Below are 17,645 nucleotides of genomic sequence, written 5' to 3' on the forward strand. Positions count from 1 at the left end.
TTGACTTCAATTTAAATTCACTTCTTGTCGTAACAGAATTATAAATAAGTTTCAATTAAAAATCACTCAAGACACGTCCATAATTAAATAGCCTTCATATATTCTCCCGAGGGTTGACTGCAATAAAAAAAAAAACTATTTAAAAACCCTTTTACTTCATGAAAGCAATAATGGATCCGTTACAGAATCGCTATCTCATCAAATTTATACGAATAAGTTGAATAACGAGGATGAGAGTATGAAACCTTCTGAAACAAGAAAATAGAAACGGCAGCAAATATTTTCTACGAGTGTAATAAGGTAAGAATGTGTGAAGTAAAATTAAAAGAAAAACTACAAGTATCGACGTCAGAAACTGATCGGGTAGTGGCCACCGATCCTAATCTTCCCAGGGCTTTTAATGTGGAGGCCATCATCAGTAAAGTGCAGATTATAATATATTCTTGCAGATGTAACAAGAAACCCATACCAACAAATTTGGAAGGTGTAATAGAGAAAGAACTCGATTTTTTAGCTAATTTTTCCGACAATTGTCTTTAATTCGGACTTTTGGGTACTTGTATAAAAGAAAAAAGAAAAACAAAGCTGTGATTTTTATGGTCGTTTATTATTGTTTTTTCTTTAACCCATATCAGATATGTGTAAGGATTATGTTATATTCAGGTAGAATATTTGTTTGTTTTTGTTTGTCAGAATTATAAATGAAGGTATGCCTATTGGGCTTTAAAAAAATAGCATTGATGTAATTATTTACATTTATGATCTTTAAAGAGAAATCAAGCTATCAAATGTTACAAGTGTTTATGTACGTTAGTTCATTTTTTCATTTCCTTCTATAAAAAAGTCAGTGTCAATTTTTCATGAGGAAAAAAGTAGTTAATTCAGTAATAATAGAAACGAATCCATAAATTACTCAAATACACAAATAAAACTAGGGATGGAGTTACATTTTAATCATTTAATCTTCTAATAATAATATATTAAATTATATTATCCCTCACACTGTGACACATGATCTATAAGAGCATTCATAGGAATCTTTCTGGAGCAAATGGGACATGAGGAATTCTGTAAGCCACTTGGTCCAGGCGTAGGACTTTTTTTCTCGGTGTTGAGGGAAGACTTTTCTTCAAATTGAGGACCCGTGCAAGCCCATGAATGAACTTCAAGTTCTCTTACACTCCGAAATTCAACCTCGTTACATACTGGGCACAAATGAAAATCGTCTCTGATAGTAATGAGTTTGGTTTTATTCTCTTTGGACTCACTCATATAGATTTGATCCAGTGAATAGTCCTTAAAAATAGATACAATGTGATCTTTCATCACTTCGGGTCTAAAAAATTCATTTTCAATCTCCATGAATATACGATTTCCAGTCTTGTAGAATGTAACTGGTACTCCTTTATTGACGAATAGCACACTATCGCCCTCAAGTGGAAGTTCTTTATCCTTTTTATATACACGAGTCTGTATCAAAACCTTGTTGTGCTCAAGCTCATCTTTAGAGAATGTCTTTAATATGCGAGGATCGAAATCATCTTGATAAGAGGGCCTTGATTTCTTTTTGACTTGATGAATGACTTCAACACTCTCAGATCTTCGTTTCCTTTTTGGAGAAGAGCAATACTTGATGAAATCTAATTTAATCCGTTCCTTTTCCCTCTTGGATAAAACAATATTCGGATTCACCTTATGAAATAACCTAAGTAGTTCAGCAGGGGATGAGTTGACAGGTGAGACTTTAAGGACCTTACGAACAGAGCGATGTAGCTCTTCTTTAGTTGGTGAGAGAGAAATCATCTCCTCGGAAGGTTTACAAATAATATTATTATTATTACTATTATCTTGAATAGGGTTTAGAACGGTGTTTTTGCTTAGCGGAGAGTGTAGAGAGGATAGTTGTCGCTTGATTTGAGACTCTCCTAATGCTTTTTGACCATTGTTCAAAGAAATGTTAGGATTTTTGCGAAGAAATTGCTTTAGTAAGGAAGGAGCACTCATAGCCATGGGCGATGTGACAGTGTTTAAGTAGTTACGAAGGAGGGTTGTCCAATGGGGTGATGAGGAGGGTGGTACTGATGGTAAGAGATCCCTTAGATATGTTTTTTTGGATGGTTCAACCACGTGCTTTCCCACTTTGGCAATGAGGTTCTCAATTCCATTTCTCTGTTTAACATGAGAGTTGCCGTTGGAAAGACCTTTCTCATCAAGAATGGACGCTTTTGACTTTGTGGAATGCGTGCCTCGAACGACAAACATGGAGAGTCCAAATCGATCTGTAGGGATATTATAAGGCTGCGTGACCTTTATTTTAAGGCGATCATAAAAGAGATCTTTAGAGTCGGACTCAAAGGATTTTTCATCAAAGAAAAGGACTCCCTCCCCCTTTGAAGCATTTCCAGTCACGGAGTCACTTCTGGAAAGTAATATTTTAGATGAGAGTAAGGAATGAGAAGCGTTGAGATCCCTGGAACCCCAAACTGTGATGAAAGCACTCCAATAGTTACCCACATCTATGCCCAATATTCTCATAGGACTACTCAGTTTCATCTCAACTTCCATAAATCTTTCCTCCCCTCTCAGAGAACGGAAGTCCCTGGGAGTAGTCGTCCATTTCCCAAGACCTTTTAGAAAAAATGATTTTGTGTTGGAGGACTCGGATAAAGAGGATAACCATATTAGCTCAGATATTTTAGCGGTAACTTCGGAGGACATTCTTATTGCTTCATGACGTCACACATGAGGTTTTTGTTTTACCTCTATCTCCTAACAATTCCTTTGAAGCTCTAGCTATAATTATTATATGATAATATGACAAACTCATTCAATACCTACATAAAACATCTCACAATTTTTATATTATTTTCAATGACTAAGATCTATTAGTACTATCACCATGATTCATGAAATTGAGTCTAGTGATACTTCAAAAGTCTTGTCTACATAATGTTCAACTTAAACTTTGATGCAGCTTCTCACCGGAGCGTTCATTTTATAATCAAAAATTATTTTTCAAATGTGACAACCTAATTAACCTAACAACATGGTCATTGTTATGCAAATGGTTGTCATAGATTGTGGAACAGGTTGTTGATCAACTAACAGTTATTATTTAATGTCTATGAATTATTATTATAATTTACTTGATGTTAGGAACAAGTTATGCTTAAAGAATTAATTAATAAGAATAATATATAAATAATTCACTATCGCCTCAATATTTACAATAGGTTTATTATTTGTGACAAATTACCCCGTTCTCTCATAGCTAATTAGTATTTTTTGCATAAAGTAAATATATAAGTACATTAAACATAATTAATTAATAGTTAATCCTCATTATTTCAAATATGTCCTAATTACTACAACATTATTGTTTCATTTAAAAATTTGAGATTAAATAATATAATTATTCATTCTGTAATTGATTTGATGTCTCTTCGCCGAAGAAATTCCTTAAAAAGTAATTTTTCTAAGCAATATGGGTTTCTCCCCAAAATTGTCTGATCTTGCAAATCATTTTAACCCCTACAATAAATTATAATTTCATTTCAGAAACTTGGACTTGGTTAATGTCTACTTTTAATTTCCTTGTTACATGATTTGACCAGTTAACATAGGAGTTTTTGGATTATTAATGCATTGACTTTTTATTTAAAATAATTAAATTTGTCAGTCGAAAAATATGAAAAAATATTCACCCCCTCCCTCCTAGCACCGGCCCTGTATATTCAAGTAATAATTATTCAAGCCTAGCTCTCCAGCAAACTCCACCTGGCTATAGTATATATTTTTTAATTCATTTTGTATTATGATTACTGATTAGATATCCTCTTAAAAAGATTAATTTATATATTTTTTGCTTCGTAAATCTTCTTTTGCATAAATGTACCTGGTTTTCACTCTTAAATTTACTAAGCAATTTTATGCTTTTCAGATACTTATGTAATAATAAGTGTACAGATAATAAATGGATAAAGAAAATCAAGATTCGGAAATCGACTGCAATTCTTCGACAAAAGATATCAAGTCTACTATGATTGGCTTTCTCAATACTGGCATCATTCGATTCATTTTAACTTTGTGCCTTCCCTTCGTTCTATATAATGCAAAAGGAGAGTATGTTCTCAATGCAAATGACTACTTTGCATCACCAAGGTACTCTGGAGAGAGCGAATCTGCATTTTTATCATCATTTAAAGATAGTTGCGAAATTGGAAGTCTAGAATGCGTCAACAAAAAGTGTATACTCTACAATGAAGCTAAATTCTTAAATTCCAGCTCTGTCTTCACCATGTATGCAGGAGGTCGCTTGGGTAATATGATATCTGCATACTTATATATGTCATGGTTACATTGGGAGTACGGGTTGAATGTGTATTTCGAAAGGAAGTCACATAAACACATGTCCAAGTTTTTCAAAAATATAAACATGCCGATTTTGGAGGATACATTTTGTGACTATAGGAAGTTTCCATTTGAGGAATTTGAAGGAGACATTGATTTACTGGGTAAGGTCCAAGGAAATATAATACAATGATATGTTATTCAGGAAAATATTATTAAAAATGCTTTGCACACACGATAGGACAAGAAAAATGGGCAAAAGGTAAAGCCGTTGAGGTACATTATTCACAATCCAACTTTATGAAGCAGGAAGTATTAGGAGGAAAACGATTTCACCGACTCTATCGTAAGGAAGCTAATCAGGTCTTCGCCATGAAGGACAAATACCAAAACTTTGCAGATTCTCGCATTAGAGAAATTAGGGATAAAGTTGTTAGTTTCTCTTTAATATTAATTATAATTATTTGAGCTCTCATAAAGTTGTGTTTGTATTTCAGATTAAGAGTACCCAAAGCAACAAACCCGTGTTATTTATAGGCATGCACAACCGTCGAACTGACTATCTCAAGTTTCGAAAACTAAAATTAGGGCTGAATCCTATCTATACAGACTATTTCCAAGATGCAATTGCGTATTTTGACGAAGAATATGGTACTGAGCATGAGCTTGTATTTGTACATGTGTCAGACGATATGAAATGGGGAGAAAAAAAGTTAAAAAAAATTGACGATCGGATTTACTTAGTTGGCTGTGGATCTCCCGACTCTACAGTGTGTATTGGCAAAGATTTTGCATTGTTAAAGAGTTGTAATCACTCCATTATAACTCATGGAACTTTTGGTCATTGGAGTTCGTACTTAGCTGGGGGAGATGTATATACAGAGTATGGAGTACTCGTGCCGGGCTCGTATTAGTTATAGAATTCGTGATAATTTTACAACCATTATATTTCTTTTTTTGTTATCTTAGATAAAATCAATTCATTAGATATTATCCTATATAGTATTAAAATAATTTATTTGTGTGTGATGGAAACAATGATAAAAACGTATTGATTACAAAAACGGAGACAGATATAGACTTAAGACATCAAATAAAAGTTTTTCAGAATTTTGAGTACGTATGCAAGGCTAAGTTTAATTCTGATCAGACTTGTTTGATTTTTCGTTAATCTGTGATTTTCTTCGTGAAACAAGATTGATTCTCCGTGTCTCAAGTCTTTTTTAAGGTATGGGCTGTCGATTCGAAAATGCACCAAAAAAATTGAATAAAACAAAAAACGAATTATTTTAATAACAAAAAAAGGGAGAACGTATATTAAATACGAATTAAAAAAAGGAATTGGGAAGAGGATGAGCGAGTTAATTATAGTATCCATCTTCAATTTTCATTAGAAGCAACATGGCAAGTTAGCAACGGCAATGACAATAAATAAATCACGGGTCTTACGTTTAAAAAAATTGCTTTATATTGACCAAAATCAGTATTTTCACATAGTCAATTATATGTTGTATTTTCAAGTGTCAAAAGGGGTGTGCAAGTTTGATTATATTACCAGATTTATAATGGACAGAAACAAAAAATGTTGAATACTAAGAGGTTTTACAATCGAAATTTACCTATTTTATAGTTATATCTTATAGTAAATCGTTTTAGTTTAGAATTTTAACATAAATAAGCTAAATATAAATCAGATCTTTTGATTTTTTTTATTGGCTAAGTTAAGATAGCGTGCTTGCGCTAGCGAATTTATAATATTATATCATGCAGGGGTGTTACTAGCATTTTTCATTTGTGCTTTTTGACAAAATATTGACAATTTGGAAAGAAAAATTTAACAAATTATCTCTTTTTATTTTTAGAAAAGAATCATTTAAAAAAAAATGATGTTGTTAATTTCAAATTGTGATAACATACATTATTTTTTTGCCAAAAACCCCTCCCTTGCAGTCACGGGCCTCATGTTAGATTTTTTATCACAGATTAGAAAATAAACTTATTCTTTAGAAAAAAATTCTTGTTGCAAGAATTTGAACAATCCAACGACCAATAGTTTCTTAATATTAATTTCAACTTCTTTTAGGTTATTGGGAAAAAAATGAGCATAATCATTTTAATAACATTTTGTTACATGTAATAACTTTGGACCATGAAAAAAAAAAATATAATACAGGGCGAATAATATATGTTAACTTATGTAAATTGTAATCAGGATATCAAATATGGGTTGTTCAATGAATTTATAAATGAGCTCATGAACATTTTTAAGTTTTTGGGGTTTCTTTTAAAACTGAATCATGTTTAGGGTTTATTTTTCTACGATGGATGGGACTCTATTTAATAGAAACTAAATAAAATTAAAGATAACAAAGATGGAATGACCATTTTAATTACGATATAATATCAGTCCTAATATACTTTTGAATCCTACTTTTTATCTATAATTACAAATGAATAACTTAAACTACACTTTTAATAAAATATGACATTAATACAGTAAACTTAGTTAATGTCTACTTTCTAGGACTCTATTCCATCTAGGAATTTAAATCCAATAAAAATTACAACTGCTTTGAGTTACAATGCCTTTAATTTGTTTCCATATTATATATAAAACTTCTAATAATAATTCTTAACGAATATAAATTATTAAATTAAATGTGATTTTTGAAAATAAAATATTTCAAAGTTAACCCTTTAATTTGTTTCATATTAAGAAATTAATTTATTTAAAAAAAAAATCTTTATTTATAAATGACTCCTTTAACTGGATTGTTGGTTTATATGATGATAAAAAATAACCAATACCTCCTATAATACTTGCAATTAATCAAACGCATTAATCCTTAAAATACCAGACAATTTACTAAATATATGTATATTACTATCTGGGCTCATATTTACCCAGCATCTTTTTAAGCCTTCATTGCAAAACGTGGGTTTTATTACGAGGAAAAAGAAAAGAATAATCCATAGCAAGGCCGCTGCTAACCTTATTATTTTTTTTGGGGGGGGGCATATGTAATTTATATAGTGTTTCGGCCTTGACAATTCTTGCGATTAAGCCCCCCCCCCCTCAATGATGAAAGTTAGCTACGCCTCTGTTCTATAATAGTTGGTGACAATTGAAAAATGAACTGATTCATATCTTAAAAACAAAGAACTTACATTTTAATATATTTCTTCCTATCTTTCAGTAGCTAATTACTTATTGGGAAACATAATTGAAATTAGCTTTTTTTTCGTACTTATTTTACAAATTTTTAACTTAGTTAACCTTTATTTGTTGATGATATGGGATCTCCTATTAGTTATAACTCTACAATAATAGGTTTAAGTATTGTAAATAAGTGTATCAGCTTTTAATGAGTCAATAGGATACATTGGTATTAGGATTTGGCTAGGACAATTTTTTTGTTAATTGGTCAAGTTTAAAACAATGAAATAGGATCCATTCGGTATTCTTAAAATTGAAATCATAAATGTTTGCCCTTAGATATTAAATCCAGCATTGAAGAAAAAATAATGAGGAAATTTGCTTGGTGTTCAAAAATACCAAGTACTTGTCTTTTGACACCCCGCCCCCCGATCAAAGAAATATGAGGACTAGTGAATATAAGGGAGTTTCATATATATATTTCGAATATCGGCGTACATGTGCAAAATCCAAGATATCATTGGTCAGCAATGGTCACCTCAACCTCCACTCCTGGTTCAATAGAAATGGAAGTGATTTGCTTCACAATTTCAGAAGGAGAGTGAAGATCGATGACTCTCTTGTGGATCCTCATGGTGAAGTGATCCCATGTCTTGGAGCCCTCTCCACAAGGAGTTTTCCTGGTGGTGATGCGCAATTGCTTGGTGGGAAGACGAACTGGGCCGTTAACCTTGAGATCCTTCTCTTTGGCTCCTCGGATCAGTTCAGCACAGACCTTCTCCAGAGAGCTCACTTTGAGGCAAGTCAGAGTGATACGGATACGATGGATAGTGTCCTCACTCCCTGTGGGCTTCGAGTCCTTGTATGCTGCTGCTACTGCTGCCTAGAAGTATAAAACAAGCATAGTGAGGTCGTGCAAAGAGATTCCTTCACTGAGCTATAACTTACCATGATTTATTCTTCCAAAAGAGTTTGATGATTGTTAAACACCGGCCACACTGATCTGGAAGTCGCCGAGCAAGTTACGAAACGTCCGTCCGTGATCAATTCTAAGCGGAAAAGGAAAGGACAGAGGGCGCATTTTGTTTTTGTAGCAGTACGAGGCACGTCAGCTGCATGCGACGTCATTACATCAAAACTCAATTCCACCTTTGCAGCTATTGGCTATTTATTTTCTATTCATAGAAACACTCATCACTATCAGTACTAATTCCATTTTCTTGCTATTAGCTAGAAATTAGTGAAACACAAGTTGGCTTTTTTTGTTAATCCATGGTCTTACGGCCACATTTTTAGAATTTTAGCAGTTACCCACCCGACCCCAATATTTATCGTACCTGCTACTAATACTTGTATTAGTACCAGGTCTTGTACAAAAGTTGCGGACATATTCGTTGCCTGGTGAACATACCAATGAGCTGGCTATAAGTATCTGGAGTGGCACCGCATCTACTGAGCAACCTCATTTAGACATTTAATAAATCTAATGGATTGAAATTATTTCTTATTAAAAGCGTAAGAGCTCTGCCCTAGAACGGAAATAAATTAAGCGACAAATGTACAATTTATTTTCTAATTCAATAATATGTCATTTTCCTCTTCTTTATTTATGGTACCTGCCGTAATGTAGATCTTCGCCAAATCATCAAAACTAAATATTATCATTTTTCAAGTAAAATAGGTACTTAAGCCTGATTGTTTCGATCTACGCCTTTCATGCAAATTTTCATCAATATTTCTACAAAGTTATGTTATAATAAATTAGCCAACTATTTTGAGTAAGTTATTTAATACGAGTAATTTGAATTTCATACAATTATTACATTTTGTTATAATAAATATCTCTTAAAAGATTTTCGGGGTAACTCTTCGTCACGGCGGAATACTTATGAATATATAGATGAAATACATTAACAGATTAGTCAAGTTTAATTTTAAGCATTGCTAAGCCATCCAAATATAACTTATGTATGCAATTTGAATTTTCGAATTGACATAGTTCCATAAGGACTAACCAGAACCATTGAGCTAAATACCAATACAGCGTTGACCAGTAAACAAAAATATATGACTCATCTAGCGAGTGTAAATGTTGTTGGTTCCTTCTCTTGACTTACATTTTTCGTCAGTCTTTTTTTAAACAAAATTACTGAAAAAAGTAACAGCTGTTTGACAGTACAAATAGCTAAGGATAGGCTTAAACAAATCAAGTAATAGACTTCTACATGAGCTACTTTATGCCTTATGTATTTTGATCATAAGGTCCATTCTTAATGTATTGTTAAGCTTTAACATTAAAAATACATCCACCTCTTAAATATTGAAGGTTGTATATAGAATTTGATACCTTTAAGGTTCTAAATACTACAGTATCTATGTAGTACAGTGAACAGGGAGGGACCTACAGAGTTCGTAACATACTATAATCCCTAATTTACAAGATTAACTAATCCAAGAAGTATGCAGTATTGAAACTGTGCCATTTAACAACTTTACACGAGAGGGAACGAACTTTCCGAAGTAGGATTATTAGAGAGGCAATATGTTTATTGTCGACATTCTTAAGTAAGTCCTGTGGCTAACAAATACATACATGGATATCACTACCACTAAATAACTCCCTATCAGAGCCACGGCTAAAACCTCTTAAGGGATGCTATTCACGAGCAAAAAGTAATTAACTGTCCCTTAAATAATCAATTATACTAAATCCTTGCATCGGTTGACTACTACTAAGACCTAATTTTCACAAATTGAATATAATATGGGTATTGAACCACTCATGTTCCATATGAAGAGAAAATAGGATAACTAGCCCAATACATTTATTTAAGCATTAAGGTCCCGACACTCATCTTATTCAACTATAAAACATTTTCAGGCCTCCCTTGGAAACAACGTTTAATGCGTCGATAAATTGAACTTTATATGTATGTTGTGAGAACAAATGCAAATTCCATGGACACAACAACTGAGCCATCTCCACCTATCGCGGCGCAACGTTGAGCACAATTTACTCGGGTAGGTAACAGCAACTCAAATGAGAAACCGAAAGACCTCCGTTTAATTATTATTTATTGACTTAATGTCGTCAAGGCAAACAAACAAATATTTTAAGAAACGAGGGTTGAAGCGGTGGCGGATTCATATCTCCACGTAGGTGGGAGAACTCCCTTGATCTTGTAGTAACGAGCAAGACGATAGATTCTGGACTCGATGAGAATCAAACGGAACTTTGCGTCTCTGTCCTTACGGCTTCTTTCAAGATGTTTGCGGATATTGACGGCCTTCTTGATGAGGTAGTAAATATCCTCTGGTAGATCGGGGGCCAATCCCTCGGACTTCAAGATTCGGAGGATCTTGTTTCCGGTCACAAAACGGACCTGAGCAACACCATGGGAATCCCTGAGGATAACACCAATCTGGGAAGGGGTCAGACCCTTCTTTGCCAACTTGTAGATTTGCTCCTTGACTTCAGATGGTGTCAATTTCAACCATGTGGGAACGGAGCGTCTGTAAGGGAGAGCAGATTGGGAAATACCCTTTCCTGGTGCGTGCATACGACCCACTAGATATAAATAAATACATATTAATACACATTATTCTTAGAAGTCTTTGGAACAGCTCAACTTACTCGTGAATTAATTTAAGGATTTCCGAAAGAACAACTAAATTTATGCTCCTGTCTCAGGGAATCTCCATAGGAAAAGAAAGGGAAACGGAAGATGTTATATTATATCAACAGATTCCTCATCAGGGGTACCAAATATGAATAGAAATATACGCATTTAACAATCAAACTAGTTCAAACGGCCACATTGTCGCTACTAATTAACCCGCAATAATTTATGGATATTTATTAATAACTTACTGATTGTGTGGCTTCCTTCAAAAAGATTAATAATCTATTATTTTAATTATCCGAAGTTATATTGTATGTTAGCTTGTATTGTCGGACTATTCTTCATTTAACAATAGGGCCGGAATAGCTTTTAAAGGCTATAATTAAGAAAACATAATTCGACTTCATTGTTTTTAAATTTAAAAAATCAGCTAAAAAAAGATGCAAAGTACCTAATATTAGTGATGTATCAATCCTAGGATGCATATTTTTACGATTCAACGGCCCTATTGACCGATCCCTCATTCCTACGGTAGTACCTATCGTTATAGCTTTTGCCTATTCTTTACTCATAGTTGAAGAAATTGAAGAATGATAATAAATTCTAGCCACACACCTCCTATTTTAACATAAAAGTAGATAGTAGTTTAATCAAACTTCAGCTATTTTTTATCTTGAAAGAGGTTGTTGTACTGTTGAATGGACATAGTTAAAGTAACTACGTTATTTCAGCTGTTTTAGTTACCATAAAAGACCGATAAGGATCGGTCCTTTACTGACACATTTTATTAGGGCCGGACTGATAGGGCCGGAGCCTTTTAGTTATTTTAGACCACTACATAATATAATAGTGATAGTACGTATTAAGTTTAATAGAAATATTAACTGTATTTCTATTATACCTTGGTACGTATGGAAGTACTATTGATTCCGAAGGGAATCGGTTCTTTATTGAAATAATGAAATTGGAGTTATAAAAAGACCACTGATCTTAATAGAGATACATATTACTACAATTTTTAAAACATGGCTAACTATTTCCTCTTAGTTTAACTATTATAATTTCGGTATTTCTTACTACCGACAAGGATTTAATTTATTAATGAATAATTGCTATGGTGTCTAAACGAAATGCCTTGTTGCCATGACAGTCGTTTGTTAATTTATTTTAGCTATAAAAATGGAGTTGATACCCCAAATTACTTTATACAATAAAAAAACTAAAGTTTCACGGCCTCTTATGTAAATAAAATACGTAGACATGGACTTTTATTTTAGAATTTAACATAAATACGTAATATAATATAGTTAAGAAGAAGCATACTAAATTTGAATATTAGTTCTTTCAAAAGGTTAATCTTTGATGAAAATTAATAATGTAAACAATTAATTTTGTTAAAGGGAATGTTTTTGAGGTGAGAATTCCACATGTTCCAGGTTGCGTGTTTGTATTTATTTGACTCTACTGGCTGTGGAACGAGTGAGTAGCTAGAAGTTATAAAGAAATGACGTCAAGCTATAAAAAGCAGAAGAAATACCTTGGCGGCAACGTGAAAATTGAAGAAAAAAAGGAATAAATGTGAGTTTCATTATTTCCCTCTCTGTGTTTAGTGTCTAGTTTCACTGCACGTTTTTGCAATGGAGCAAATCCTTGAAAATCTCCTTGTTCCGGATAGTGAGACCATTAAAACTGCTACTGGCCTCCTCAAAAAAACGTTTTAAAAGCCCAGAAGCAACCCAGGAACTTTGTAATGCCCTTGCTACTTCCTCTAATCCCCAAGTGCGTCAATATTCTGCAGTGCTTCTTAAGCGAAAGCTTTCCTCCTCCAATTTCCCTGATGTGATTAAGAATGGACTCCTTGAAACCCTCTCGAAAGAGTCTGAACGCTCTGTTGCCAAGTCAATCGCTATTCTGATTGCCATGGGAACGAAGAAAGGTCCCTGGCCTGAGTTGAATGCCTTCATTGAGACGGGGTTGAGTGGAGATGGGATTGGACAGACACTCTGGTTGATTTCCGTTCTCTCAGAAGTGGCTCCTGAATTCATTCCTGTGGCAAATCTAGTTCCTAAGATGAAAGAGTCCCTTTCGAACCCAGAGAATGGTTTTTACTCCATCAAAACATTGACCAACGTCCTCCCTTCGGCCTCTGAAGAGTATGTACCCTTCATTCAGCCTCTCATTCCCTCTATACTGGATTTTGTTTCCAAACTCGCTCCCACAGAAGGAGAGCGAGCCGCAGAAGCGCTTGATATTCTCGATGAACTCTTAGAATCCGAAATTCCTTTTGCCTCTCCCTTCATCGGACCCATGACCGAGCTCTGCATCTCTCTGGCTTCTCAAAACACTGTAAGTTGACCTATCCAAATAGGAAATCTCCTCCACAACCCGCTCCCTTTCATTTTATATTGCATTATTTCAGTTGGAGGAATCCCTTCGAGTCAAAGCAATTGCCTTCCTCGGCCGTATCACTCGTTTCAAAAAGAAAACTGTTGTTAAGCAAAAGCTCTACATTCCCATGATCAACACTCTTTTTCCCATTATGTGTTCCCTTGAGGATGACGATTTGTATGAAGATGACGATGATGAACGATCTCCGGAAGTGTGTGCGAGTCAAACACTCGATGTCCTTGCTGTTAATTTACCTCCTGCCAAATTCATGAACACGCTAATGCAGAATGTCAAACCTGCCCTAGAATCAACAAATCGTCCTGATCTTATGAAAGGTGCCCTGACTGCCATTTCAGTGTCTGCTGAAGGATGTGCGGAACATATACGTACACATTATTTGACATATTTTCTGAATAGTATCGGATCTGGAATTCGTCACAATTCTCATCCTGCAGTCAAAAGCGCTGCATTTTATGCTTTGGGGCAAATGTCTGAATACTTACAGCCCGATATAAGTAAATTTTCTGGAGAAATACTTCCGGTTCTCTTTGAAGTCTTGGACAATGTAATAGCAGATGTGTTAGAGAGAGGTAAGGAGGAAAGTCAGAAAGGATTGGATCGTGTATTTTATGCATTGGAGGAATTTTGCGAAAATATGGACGAGGAGTTGGTGCCTATTTTGCCTGAGCTCATGCGAAGATTGATCACTATGATTGACGTCAAGTTTAAAGTGAGTACACGAGAAGTCGTTATGAGCGCCATTGCAGCTGCAGCAACTGCTACCAAAGAGGCTATTGTTCCTTATTTCGATACAATTATGAATATCTTGAAAGGCTATCTGGTCTACAAAGAAGAAGATCAGGACGCTCAGAATCTTCTCACACAGAGTATGTATACTCTGGGCGTTATTGCACGTGCTGTATCTGATACTGGAGCTTTTGGATCTGCACTTGCTCAGGAATGTGTTAATCTGGGAATTCAATTAATCAATTCTCATGACGACCCTGATGTTCGTAAATCTGCGTATGCTCTCTTTGCCTCAGTAGCTTATGTTGTCAAAGAAGAAATGGCTCCGGTCCTTCCACAAATCGTAGATCGAATGATGAAATCTCTACAGAGCATGGATGAATTGGCCCTAGAGTTTAATGAAGAGGACGAACTATTCCAGGAGCTTGATGATGATGAAGAAGTGGATTTAACAGTGGATAATATTGGGGATGAGACAAAACGGGCCTTGGAATCAATAAAGGCTGTTAGCGTTGAAAATTCATACATGGATGAAAAAGAGCAGGCTATTCTGGCATTCAAAGATCTTGTTAAATATATTGGGCCTGCTGCATTTGCTCCATATTTAGCAGAACTAACTGAGGAAGTGTACACATTGCTGGATTTCCCCTTTGAAACCATTAGACAAGCGTCTGCGTCTGCAATGGCAACTCTTCTCTTTGCCGCTCCTGACTTAAACAATGCACTCGGTATGCTTGTGCCCAAACTCTGCAAAATGATATGCGAAGATGAAGAAGTTCCTGTTGTTTGTAGTTGCTTGGAATCCTTGGCGGAAATTCTCAAAGGCGATGCTCCAATCCGTAATCAACCCGAGCTTATAAAGGCAATTGCGGAATGTGTGCGAAACGTTATGAATCAATCTTATATAGGTTGCATCGACACCTCAACGGATCTCAATGACGTTGATGATGAAGAGGAAGAAGAAGATGCTGAGCAGGAAGAAATGCTATTTGAGTATGCTGGTGACGTCCTACCCAATTTGGGTAGAGCTTTAGATCCTCAAACTTTCGCAGCAATTTTCAATGAACTTTTCCCCTTATTTTTGAAAAAAACCAAAAAACACTGTTCTAACGCGGAGAAGTCATTTGCTGTTGGCTCTTTAGCTGAGTGTATGGAACCCATGAAGGGCGTCCTTGATCCCTATGTGTCTAAACTTTACCAAACCTATGCAGCTATGACTCAAGAAAAGAACGAAGATGTAAGGAATAATGCCATATTTGGTATGGGAGAAATGTGTTTATATGGTGGGCCCTGTACCTATCCCGTATTCCCTCAAATTCTTCAGTTACTAAGTTCTTTATTGAGTGGTCAGGAAAGTAGCCCAAGAATTGTGGATCAAATTGTTGGAGCTGTATGCAGAATGATTTTAGCAAATGACTCTCTTATACCTCTAACGGATGTTTTCCCTGTCGTCATTCAGAATCTTCCCCTCAAAGAAGATCATGAAGAATTTTTGTCAGTATATCGCGCTGTTTTGCATCTTATTCCTAAAGGGTCTATTGTTAAGGATAACCTTCAGCCTTTATTATTATCTTCTGTTGCTATTGAACCGAAAAAAGTGGGTGAAATATCTAAACTTGAGCCTGTGATAATTGAATTCTGGAGAACAGTAGCGCGTGAATACTCGTCGGAATTCAACACCATTCTTCAAACTATGGATCCTAATACTGCTCAAAAGATATCTATGGCTTTATCTTGAAAAAATTTACTAAACAGAGTGTGTAAAATAAGTTACATTTGGATCATAATTAACGTCTATAAATTTATATTAATTTAATCTCGAGTTTATGCCTGATAAAAGTGTGAAATACAGATTATGAAAAGTATTACATTGCTTTCCTTTTTACAATTCAAAATAATGAACAAATAATTTACCTTCCAGGAAATATGCCAAAAGCAAAAAGGACAAAAAAATTCGCTACCATGAAGCGAATGCTTAGTCTTAATGACTCCAGGATCAAGGAGGAACATAGAGTGAAACCAAATAAGGAAAAGAAAAAGGATCTACAGGAAATAGAAGAAACCGTAGCTCCTCAAGTCTCATCGGCCTTATTCTTTCAGTATAACACTCAATTAGGGCCCCCTTTTCACGTCATTATAGATACAAACTTTATCAATTTTTCCATTAAGAACAAGATGGACATAGTTCAATCAATGATGGATACTCTCTACGCTAAGTGCATACCCTATATTACAGACTGTGTTTTAGGAGAGTTAGAAAAACTCGGAAGTAAATTCCGTATTGCACTAAAGATTGTGAAGGATTCTAAATTTGAAAGACTTCCTTGTATGCATAAGGGAACATATGCTGACGATTGTATAGTACAGAGAGTTACTCAGCATAAGTGCTACATTGTTGCTACTTGTGATAAAGATTTGAAAAGACGTATTCGAAAAATTCCTGGCGTTCCTATTATGTATTTGACTCAACACAGATATTCCATTGAAAGGATGCCGGATGCATATGGCGCACCCAAATCTTGAAATTATATACTTGTTATATATTTAAATATGAAATATATATCGAATTCACTCATTCGCTTCAAGAGTCTGTCAGTCCATCTGTAATTGGACACTGACATTTCTAATTAATTAATAATGAATAGAAGTACTATTTACTTATTCCACAGATATGGGTAAAGGGAAGTCCAAAGTCACAAGCCGAAATAATGCAGTTTTTAAAGTTGCAAACGGTAAAGTTGGCAAGGGAAAACCAAAAGTGATGAATACGAAATTGAAAAGTGTAATACTTCCACCACGACGTTGTTGATTAGCTCCTTTATTAATTTACTTTTTTCTTATTATATTTGTTGAATTAGATTAAACTACAAAACTCAAAGAAAATTGAGTCCCTTAATAGTAAGTTCGTGGATTATCAACAACAAAACCCATCATCCATCGTTAAGTCATTAACTGCTGAGAAATTTGTTCCTATTGGAGATCAGAGACCGTCGTCAGACACAAGAAGTGATGAAAAGAAATACGAAAACGTCTTGGAGGATTTAGAAAAATTAAAGTGAATTTACATGGCTATGTGAAAGATGTTATTCAGTTTACATTGTCTTCCTTATAATATGAATTGAAATGCACTCATAAAAAAGTAATCACTTTACCGCAAGTTTATTATTGTTAAGTTTATATTATATATTTTTTGGCATAGACATGGAATTGGTCTATCAATGGTACCCCCCAAAAAAAAAAAAAGAAGGGCGTAACATAAATCTTGAACCCAAGCAAGGAATACTCTGTACATAGATCATTCCTCTTTAATTTAATAACTATTCTTCTAATTGAATGTTGTTGGTCTATACAAGGCAGATAAAAAAGTGCATATTCTATGT

The 17,645-nt window shown here is 34.6% G+C and overlaps 6 protein-coding genes across 6 annotated transcripts; 3 read left to right on the forward strand and 3 right to left on the reverse strand.

Moving 5' to 3' along the window:
* Positions 1–943: 943 nt before the first annotated feature.
* Positions 944–3,691, reverse strand: LOC121114871 (uncharacterized). The gene has a single exon (XM_040708980.2). The coding sequence runs from the start codon at positions 2,716–2,718 to the stop codon at positions 991–993; it is 1,728 nt and encodes a 575-aa protein (XP_040564914.1). The 5' UTR covers positions 2,719–3,691; the 3' UTR covers positions 944–990.
* LOC121114872 (galactoside 2-alpha-L-fucosyltransferase SEC1) lies at positions 3,684–5,469 on the forward strand. Its single transcript, XM_040708981.2, has 4 exons — positions 3,684–3,786; positions 3,941–4,514; positions 4,592–4,782; positions 4,848–5,469. Exons 2-4 carry the CDS (start codon positions 3,974–3,976, stop codon positions 5,262–5,264), a joined length of 1,149 nt encoding a protein of 382 aa, XP_040564915.1. The 5' UTR covers positions 3,684–3,786; positions 3,941–3,973; the 3' UTR covers positions 5,265–5,469.
* A 2,497-nt stretch (positions 5,470–7,966) lies between these two features.
* On the reverse strand, positions 7,967–8,598 carry RpS20 (ribosomal protein S20). The gene is made up of 2 exons (XM_040708983.2): positions 8,456–8,598; positions 7,967–8,390 (listed from the first exon to the last, which is right to left on the reverse strand). The coding sequence occupies exons 1-2, from the start codon at positions 8,456–8,458 to the stop codon at positions 8,025–8,027; spliced, it is 369 nt and encodes a 122-aa protein (XP_040564917.1). The 5' UTR covers positions 8,459–8,598; the 3' UTR covers positions 7,967–8,024.
* Positions 8,599–10,565: 1,967 nt separating this feature from the next.
* On the reverse strand, positions 10,566–11,280 carry RpS13 (ribosomal protein S13). Its single transcript, XM_040708982.2, has 2 exons — positions 11,142–11,280; positions 10,566–11,075 (listed from the first exon to the last, which is right to left on the reverse strand). Coding segments are annotated over exons 1-2 (456 nt in total). The 5' UTR covers positions 11,143–11,280; the 3' UTR covers positions 10,566–10,620.
* A 1,371-nt stretch (positions 11,281–12,651) lies between these two features.
* LOC121114875 (importin-4-like) lies at positions 12,652–16,190 on the forward strand. The gene is given in 3 exon segments (XM_040708984.2): positions 12,652–12,827; positions 12,829–13,476; positions 13,550–16,190. Coding segments are annotated over 3 exon segments (3,162 nt in total). The 5' UTR covers positions 12,652–12,767; the 3' UTR covers positions 16,004–16,190.
* Position 16,191: 1 nt separating this feature from the next.
* Positions 16,192–17,408, forward strand: Bka (FCF1 rRNA-processing protein Bka). Its single transcript, XM_040708986.2, has 2 exons — positions 16,192–17,047; positions 17,124–17,408. The coding sequence occupies exon 1, from the start codon at positions 16,192–16,194 to the stop codon at positions 16,786–16,788; it is 597 nt and encodes a 198-aa protein (XP_040564920.1). The 3' UTR covers positions 16,789–17,047; positions 17,124–17,408.
* Positions 17,409–17,645: the final 237 nt, after the last annotated feature.

The sequence above is a fragment of the Lepeophtheirus salmonis genome, chromosome 3 (genome assembly GCF_016086655.4).
Source record: "Lepeophtheirus salmonis chromosome 3, UVic_Lsal_1.4, whole genome shotgun sequence".
Taxonomy (NCBI): Eukaryota; Metazoa; Arthropoda; class Copepoda; order Siphonostomatoida; family Caligidae; genus Lepeophtheirus; species Lepeophtheirus salmonis.

Coding starts and splice junctions, on each gene's coding strand:
- Bka (XM_040708986.2), top strand. CDS start 16,192: ATGCCAAAAGCAAAAAGGACAAAAAAATTCGCTACCATGAAGCGAATG.
- LOC121114871 (XM_040708980.2), bottom strand. CDS start 2,718: ATGTCCTCCGAAGTTACCGCTAAAATATCTGAGCTAATATGGTTATCC.
- LOC121114872 (XM_040708981.2), top strand. CDS start 3,974: ATGGATAAAGAAAATCAAGATTCGGAAATCGACTGCAATTCTTCGACA. Junction 4,515..4,591: donor AGGAGACATTGATTTACTGG/GTAAGGTCCAAG, acceptor CACACACGATAG/GACAAGAAAAATGGGCAAAA. Junction 4,783..4,847: donor GAGAAATTAGGGATAAAGTT/GTTAGTTTCTCT, acceptor TTTGTATTTCAG/ATTAAGAGTACCCAAAGCAA.